Source organism: Lepisosteus oculatus, chromosome 3 (assembly GCF_040954835.1).
Source record: "Lepisosteus oculatus isolate fLepOcu1 chromosome 3, fLepOcu1.hap2, whole genome shotgun sequence".
Classification (NCBI taxonomy): Eukaryota; Metazoa; Chordata; class Actinopteri; order Semionotiformes; family Lepisosteidae; genus Lepisosteus; species Lepisosteus oculatus.
Window position 1 is genome coordinate 70,225,135 of NC_090698.1, and position 8,853 is coordinate 70,233,987.

At 44.4% G+C, this 8,853-nt stretch overlaps 1 protein-coding gene across 1 annotated transcript; it reads left to right on the plus strand.

Moving 5' to 3' along the window:
* Positions 1-899: 899 nt before the first annotated feature.
* zcchc9 (zinc finger, CCHC domain containing 9) lies at positions 900-8,852 on the plus strand. Its single transcript, XM_015363928.2, has 6 exons — positions 900-982; positions 2,793-3,146; positions 3,621-3,771; positions 4,241-4,333; positions 5,869-5,937; positions 8,167-8,852. Exons 2-6 carry the CDS (start codon positions 2,811-2,813, stop codon positions 8,277-8,279), a joined length of 762 nt encoding a protein of 253 aa, XP_015219414.2. The 5' UTR covers positions 900-982; positions 2,793-2,810; the 3' UTR covers positions 8,280-8,852.
* The last annotated feature ends 1 nt before the right edge of the window (position 8,853 follows it).

The following is an 8,853-nucleotide window of genomic DNA, read 5'->3' on the forward strand; positions in this document are numbered from 1 at the left end:
CAAAGCACCTGACTGATACTGCAAACATGTGGCAAAAGACACAACACAAATTTGGATCTTTTTGACTGAATGCAAAGTGCTACGTCTAATGCCATCTCAACATCGTGCATCATCAGTCAACAGCATCCCTGCTGTCAAGCATGGTGGTGACAGCATAGTGATGTATTTCCACTTTATATCAGCAGGAACTGGGGAGTGTGTCAAAACCAATGGGATAATGGATGTAAAATCTTACCGGGGAAATTAATCTGCTTTTTTGGAAAATAAAAAAACAGTGTTTCCAACTATTTGTCTCCCAGTTCATTTTAGAATTTACAGAAACTAATAATGTGTCGTTAAAGGGTGCAGAAAATACTTGTTAATACATTTACCCAAGTAAAATGTAATTCCTTTGTAATAATGTGCATACAGTTGAGGTAAAACATGAGTGACCTTCTGTATACAGCCGGAACGAGCATTACATTAGAGTCTCCATCTGTCCTCTAGTGGCAGAAATGTGAAAATATAAAATAATACTATAATAATAATACTATAAAATAATAATTTGTTAAAACTAGGCTCCTAATTTTTCTGTAAATGTGTTTTTTTATTGTTTCACTTCGGTCTGTTACCTTCAAAACACCATTATTAAAACAAAACCACATCGTTTCAAAACAAGTTTCGCTAATAACTTAATATCACTAGTTGTAATATTTAAGTACACGGCATTTAGCGTGAAGTTTCCAGGCCCAGTAATCAAAGTTATATAATCTCTTCACCATCTGTGTGAATGGTGATATCATGTTCTTCAAGGCGAGACAACACCCCTGACAGGTCGCTGGTCTCCTCAGTAATGTACTGTAATTTTCAATGTTTGTTCGTCAGTCTTCTAGGAACTAAAGTCTGGTTTCTGAGTTGCAGTCCGGATCTTACACGAACTGTACACAGGAAGAGGAAACAGGCGTGGGGGAACACGTGAATTAATTTTTCGTCTACTTTGAAAGTAAGTTTTAATTTGCTAAGTTTTTAGTTTCACAGATGTCGAATTATATTCCAGATGAATACACGAGAACACTTTGTCTTTAACAGTGAACGCCAGTTTATTTAAATTGCACCGTTAACATTTTAACACGTTTTCTTGAGTTACGTTGCTGCAGTATGCATCAGATTTAATTTACGTGCATTTGTTCGTCTTAGATTCGTTTTGAGTACTTACACCCAAGAGTAATAATATTGCTTTGATTTTATGTATATAGAATTGTGCTATATGTTTGGCTTTCTGTAAATTTATTTCATAGTACATTTTAAAGAATGTTGCGAGGTGGCGCCTGATGCGTGTCTAAATAATATAATTATGGTCTTATCATAAGCATAATGCTGTATTCTATATGCAGAACGTTGATACCGTGAGTGAGTATTTTATCCGAGATAGAAAAAAGTGAGTATTAATGGCAGGTATATATATTTTTTATTTATTACAGAATCGTAATATTGTTATAATAAGTTGATTCTGCTGGCAATGTTTTAATAACCAGTTGCCATCAGTAACCATTATGAGTAAGGGCGGAAATGGATCTATGTTTTCTTGCATTTTGGTAATAGACTTATTTTTATTACAGAAATGTTTGTTAAAGATGCTGGGAAAGATTTTAAAGCTAAGTGTCAGCAATAAGTGCAGTAGAAGACAGGGGAGAGGTAAAATTAGGCAAACTATTAAACAATTACACTATCACCACCAAGCAGTATTAATTATAGATGAATACGCATTTATCATTGGTCACTCTTACATTGCTGATCAACTGTCCTGCAGGTGAATAGAGATATTGTTTGTGAATGTATTTTTAAAACAGCTGAAGGGATTAAACATTTTAGTCTTGAATAGAGGAGGTTACAAAGGGACCTGAATATTCAAAATCCTCAAAGGCACCACAGTGGATTTCTTCTGAATGAAAAGTGAAACATGAACCAGAGGGCATAAGTGGAAACTTGCATGGGTGTGCAAGAGGCACTTCTTTACCCAAAGAGTTGTGGGAGCCTGGAACAAGCTACCCAGCCCAATGATACATTGCTTTCCTTCAAGAAACCTTCAAGAGTTCCTCGCATCAATTAACTACTAGCTACCAAACAACCTAATGGGCCAGATGACCTCCTCTCGTTTGTAACCTTTCTTATGTTAATAATAATTCCTCACTCTTAAATAGCGCTTTTCTGGACACTCCACTCAAATCACTTTACAGGTAATGGGGATCCCCTCCACCACAACTGGTGTGCAGCCCCACTTAGATTATGTGACAGCAGCCATAGTGTGCCAGTATGCACGCCACACACCAGCTCTCAGTGGGGAGGAGAACACAACGATTAAGCCAGTTCGGAGATGGGGATTATTAGGAGGCCATAACTGGTAAAGGCCAGGGGGAAATTTGGCAAGGTTACACCCCTACTCTTTTCGAGAAACACCCTGGGATTTTTAATGACCACAGAGAGTCAGGACCTCGGTTTTACATCTCATCTGAAGGACGGCGCCTTTTTTACAGTATACTGTCCCCGTCACTATACTGGGGCATTAGGTCTCACACAGGCTACAGGGTGAGCGCCCCCTGCTGGCCCCACTAACACCTCTTCCAGCAGCAACCTTAGTTTTTCCCGGGAGGTCTCCCATGCAGGTCCTGGCAGCCTCTGAGCAGGGACCTGCTGAGCTGCGGGGTGAGGTAACTGCTGGCTGCAGCCATGTTCTTTAAAGCCTCTCTCCCACTCTGGTGCGCTCCGTGCTGGTAGGAGAGGGGAAGCTGATGGCCCTGTGCTCTCATGTACAGGTTTCCCTTTGGGCTGCCATGACCCGCTGGGCCCGAGCCAACAACGTCCACAGGCGCAAGCCCGCCGAGGCGACGCCCTGGGGCGACCTGAAGGAGGGGCGTGGCCGCGGGGCGCAGGGGCCGGGGCCGTCCCCTCGCCGCGGACGGGATCCCTCCCGGGGGGGCCCGCTCGGCCGGAAGCCCGGCAGGAAGAAGAAGGAGGAGTACGACGGCGAGGACGTCAACGGGTTCCTGGCGCACCTCCGGCAGGCGGGCGTCTCCGGGGCGCGGGAGGACGTGGCGCTGGCGCTCAAGAAGGACCAGAGGCGCGAGGAGAGGAGGCTGAAGAGGCAGGAGCTGAAGAAAACCCACATGGTGAGAGAGCCCTCGCCCTCCTGTCACACCCTGCAAAAACATCGTTTTCATCTCGAAAAGGCGTGGTGGCAGGTGATCGATTTCGAGGACGTAGGAAAAGATTGGCCCCGTGGTGCGCTTGAATTTAGCGCCCTGAGCTCAGGAAAGCACCAGTAGAGTGGCTTGCACATGTAAGGTCTTGCTGCATCAGCGTTGTCCTGTTGATTTATTTACAGTCCGGTGGGACATCCTTCTCGAGCTCCCGATCACAGTAATGCTGCTGCACATGACAGGAAGATGAGGTGTGAAATGGTATTGCACTGGGACACAAGTCATTGGCAGCTTTGGCCTTTGTGTACTCACGCTGGCAGATAGAAACCTGTCTACTATCCACACGTCCCTGGATGGCTGAAAACGAACAGATTACCTGCTGTTCCAGCCACGAGACCGGGCGGTGTGTGGTCGCGTGTTTGCTGACCGACTGCTGTTTCGCAGGTGTGCTTCAACTGCAGGAAGCCTGGGCACAGGCTGGCTGACTGCCCAGAGGCCGACGAAGACGAGGAGATGGGCAGGGGGATCTGTTACCGCTGTGGTTCCACAGAGCACGAGCTGCAGAGGTGCAGAGCTAAAGTGGACCCTGCGCTTGGTAAGAAAATAGAGGTTCGGGACAGAACGGCAGTGGTCTAGGTGTGTTTTTTGTGGATTGCTACAACTTTTTTTTTGCAGCAGCTCGTCACTGAATTAGGTAATGTTGCCCGGGGGTGCCCTGAGATAGTGGGGCACCTCTGCTGTGAGCAAGAGAGTGGAATGGATCCAGCTGAGTGCCTGGGAACATGGATATTGACTTAATTGTAGTCAGTAGTGTCATGAATTCAGCATTACAGATGAGAATACTTTTGTCTGTGTTGGCTTTGTCGCATACTTTCTTTTAATTGACAAATCTAAGATGAGCTGTATCCCATACTATGCAGCGGTTGTTTGAATTCTCCCTTCTTGATACTGTTTTCAGACGTAAACGTGTAGGTATTCATTTAGCAGGTTTGATGAATAAGCTTGTTTTGTTCACTTTCTTTTTGTCGCTGGTGATTTAATTTCTTGTCTTAATGCCCTTACAGGTGACTTTCCCTTTGCTAAGTGTTTCATCTGTGGGCAGACTGGCCACCTGTCGAAATCGTGTCCTGATAACCCCAAAGGGATGTACGCAGCAGGTATGACATCACTGAGCTTGACTTTAACATCGCTTGATCCATCCCCAGCTGCCTTGAGCTGCAGTTTAGTGTGTTTTCTAGGAAAAGTAAAAACACGTCGTCAGATGGTTCTGAAATTTGTTTTAAAAAAGTGCTGGTGACCTGAGTGAAGCCATATGTTGACATACTAAGGGAATAAAAATCCCTTGAGCCTGAAATGGAGACGATTGTGGGGGAGACGTGATTGAAATATTCCAAATCCTGAAAGGTGTTGACCTAATGATCTCGGTGAAGATTGAAGAGCAACGCAAGGAGCTGGGGACCCAAGCTGAAATTAAATTTAGGACATGAAAGACTGGAGACGCTCCATTCCACAGAGGATTGTGGGACTCTTGTCAATCTGTGAGCTGTAGAAGGCAAACCTCTGCTGCACAACATGGAGGGAGCCCTGGCTGTCAGGAGCCTAGTGAGCCGAGTACTGTTGAGATCCAAGGTTCAGGCTGGTGTCAATAACCTGTAGACGTTTTAACCGAACGGTTGAAAACGAGTGTTAGGAAGAATGTAGGAAAATCAAGATTGTTGAAATATTTTCAAATAATAAAGCTTTCTCTAGACATATATAGTGTGAAAGAGCTGTTCCTTCCTATTTGAGGTACCTTGCACTGGTATCCTTGTGGATTTCAGAATAAAGATTCAGAAAGCTGCTCCTCAGCTTTAAGGGCTTGATGGCAGTGAATTCTTCTCTCTCCACACACCTACAAGTCATTTGCTCTCACTGGACTCAGGCCTTCTTCCAGTTCCCAGTTCCCGGCTCCGAACACTTGGAAACTGTTCTATCAGCTCTGATACTCCAGGACTGTGGAATGATCTCCGAGCCCATTATGAGATCTTACACGTCAGCCAGCTGTCATAAAACTCACATCTATGCTCTGCATGGTAATTCAGAGTACAGTTTGCAGTTCTAATAAGAATGAGTAAGAATAGAATAAGATCACTTTATTGGCCGTATACAGTTTCTTGTACTAGGAATTTATCTTTTCACATACCCCAACTGGCTCTCCATGAGACACACAGACAGGGAGAGAAGCTTGGGGTCAGAGCACAGGGTCAGCCATTTATACAGCGCCCCTGGAGCAGTTGGGGTGAAGGGCCTTGCTCAGGGGCCCAATGGAGTAGGATTTCTCTGTCGGCTGCAGGATACCAACCAGCAAACCTTCCAGCCACAGGCGCAGATCCTTAGGCACCGCACTGCCCCCTAGTGACCTGTCTTTGTTTTTTTTTAATTTTACACTGCCTTGGAATTATGAATTATAAAAAGCACTGTATAAGATATATATTATGTGATTGCTTAAGATATATTTTGTGAGCAATATACATTGCTCAAGTGAAGTGCTGTTCTCTTGCCTTCTGAAAAAGAGGCCTAATTTCAAACGTTTTAGTTTATCATGCCTTTAATAAGTAGATGGAAAGGTGTTGCTTTGCAAAGGGTTTAAGATGAGGATTTGGAAAATGGGCTGTATGAACTCTTCCGCGTGTTTTTTTGCTGGGTTTGCTAGGTGGCTGCTGCAGGGTGTGTGGATCAGTGGAGCACTTTCAGAAAGACTGTCCAGAGCACCAGGGTTCAGGTAAGATACTTGTATATAACTACTTATATCATTAATCAATTATCATTCGCTGAAAGTGAGAGAATCAGGACTGGGTTTATTGTAATACAGTGACTTTTTCCTGTTTTGCACTAGAAAAGAATCATTTTGAGTTACACACTAACATCATGCATCTTTGTACGAGCACAAGCAGGCTGAATATTATTTTACTATTACTTGGAGTCAGTCTTGTATATTTCTGCAATAAAATTCTCTTCTGATAGAAAGAATTTTGACCTCAGCCTCTTTCTGTAAAGCTCTTAATCTTTCTTATCTAATAGCACAGTCTTTGAGAAATTGTATTCCTGTTCAAATAATACTAAAATGATTAGTGTAACCGAAAATGTAAGGTGCATGAATGATTCAGTAGGTTTTATGTGTCAGGATACAGACGTTTATTTTTAAGGCCAGGCCCTTGGATAAACTATTGTAATTCTGTCTTTTAAGAGCATTTTAACCTGTTAAAGCACAGTTCTCGCTGGACATGGGTGGCAAGGTTGAGACAGACACGACTGTTAGTAATGGCAGACGAGGGGTTTTTATTTCACTCTTGAGAGAACTGCTCACTATTGGGCAGGTCAGTTATTGGCAGCCTGTCCATAAAACATGGATAAACCGAGCATGCCTCTTTAAATCATCATGGTATAAATTTGCCTTTGGCAAAGTAGTTTCATACAGGGTATCTGATGTTTTCTTGATCAACCCATTAATTTAAATCAAGAGTTAGTGTTGTCACTATATGTTTCATTAAACAACCAACAAAAAGAAAGAGTAAAAATGAACTGAATGGTGATTGTAACCTGATTTTTGTCCACCATCAGCCCTTACAGTAGCTGCCTGGTTTTCCTTGGTGGTCACGTTCAAGCTACAAGGTGATAGTCCTGCTGCCACAAAACAGTTCACCCGGTACTCAGCAGGTTTCGTCCCCAAACAGCACAAAGAGCCTTATGATGATACATCATCTGGTGTTACCATGTTTTTCATAGATATAGTGAAAGTAAAAAAAATAATTTAAATGGAAAAGTTAAAGAATTTTGTGTTTTTCACTTTTCAGTTTGTGAAATAGATGTCAAGGTGCAGATTTTCTCACAGCTTGTTTGGCACTTTTGAAATAGTGCCAGAATTTCCATTCTTTTGCTCTGTTAGTTGCTGCCAGGAGCACTGTAGAAGACTAGGGGCGGGGGTATGATGCCATTGGTGATTTCTTTGATCCTGTTGGCTGGTAATGATTCACTAGAGAGTACGGGAAACATGCGTGCACAGCAGGGATCAAAGGGAAAAACCCTCACTGCCAGCAACGGCCCTGTGTCCAGTGTAAAATATCTCTGTAATGGGGAAGGAATGAAATGTAAAATTTTTCCACTTGCCTTTCACCCCATTGCACTGTGTCCATTGTACATTGGTCTTCATTTTTATTACTTTCAGTTAACAGTTTCATTATGGGGTTTCTATATTCCAATCCTGTTTTGGTTTGTGAAGCACTTTGAGATGGCTTGACAAGCACTTTTAAGATTCTTGTGACTGGAAGTAACCAGCTGTAGATAATCTGAGCCTTTTAAATTGTGGGTTTCTACGATCGTCCTTGATTCAAATTCGCTTGTAACCCAAAAAAACGTTTCACGTTTTAGAGCATTTTTTACAGCAGGTGAGCCTCAGGTCTCGCCAGCTGGGACTGCTGTGCTGTGGAAGCCTTTTGACATGATTTGAGGATGTGCACTCGATGTCAAATGCTTCTATCCGTCCTTCGGATGACTCTCTGTGGTCATTAAAAATCCTAGTTTGTTTCTCGAAAAAGTTAGGAGTGTAAACCTGTCGTCCTGGCCAAATTTCCCATTGGCACTTACTAATCATGGCCTCCTAATAATCCCCATCTCTGAACTGGCTTCATCACTCTGCTCTCCTCCCCACTGAGAGCCGGTGTGTGGGGAGAATATATATATTCTCTATAGCTATATACTATAGCTGCTGTCACATCATCCAGGTGGGGCTGCACATTGGTGGTGGTGGAGGAGATCCCCATTACCTGTAAAGCGCTTTGAGTGGAGTGTCCAGAAAAGCGCTATATAAGTGTGAGGAATTATTATTGTTGTTGTTATTATTATTCTACAAGGCGAAGCATTGGGTCGTTATGCCTGGGCAGACCCTCAGGGCACATGTCCTCCTGTGTTTTGGGAGAAATCTAATTCAGTTGTCCTCTCTGTGCTCCCTCAGGGAAAGCTGTGACTGTGGGCCGACTGTCCAACAATATGAGTGCGGACCACGAGGACGTTGCTGGGCCTGTCAAAAAAGCTAAACCGAAGCAGCCGAAGGTGGTTACTTTCTGAGGGGGTGCATCTTCCCCGAGGCATCAAAAGGGATCTTTCTAGAAAGATGTGAACTCTTGGTGGGGGACCACAGGGAATGACTACTGCCTGAGCTCTGGAGTCTGTGACGTCCCGCCGGACTGTGCAGCGAACTGGGCCTTGGTTTGAGGGGGGGAGCCTCGTGCCTCTCAGTCCACCCCCGACCCGACGCTCCAGCCTGGTCCTGACGTCTGACTGCCTGGCGCCACAGAAAGCCTCTCCGTTCGCTGCAGGCCTTGATTCTGACAGCTCGCTCGCCAGGGCGCGTGCCCGCCTTCGGCCTTCACCACGCGAGACCTCAGTGGAAGAGGGGCTCCACTCTCGCCAAGCAGTTAGAGACGGTGCAGGCCAGTGCCGAAGAAGACCCTGTCAGAAATCCCCCAGGCATTTGTGTTGTATGAGTCCCCTGTGATGGGCTGTTCCTGTGCACTGTGTCAAAACTGTTTTCATGTAATGTGACTTTAATCACATGGGACTTCAATAAATATCTCAGGTTGAGCTCAGGGGTTGGAGGCAGCCTGAGAAGTGTGCAATACGTCCATGAAACCAGGAAAAG

Coding starts and splice junctions, on each gene's coding strand:
- zcchc9 (XM_015363928.2), top strand. CDS start 2,811: ATGACCCGCTGGGCCCGAGCCAACAACGTCCACAGGCGCAAGCCCGCC. Junction 3,147..3,620: donor AGCTGAAGAAAACCCACATG/GTGAGAGAGCCC, acceptor GCTGTTTCGCAG/GTGTGCTTCAACTGCAGGAA. Junction 5,938..8,166: donor TCCAGAGCACCAGGGTTCAG/GTAAGATACTTG, acceptor GTGCTCCCTCAG/GGAAAGCTGTGACTGTGGGC.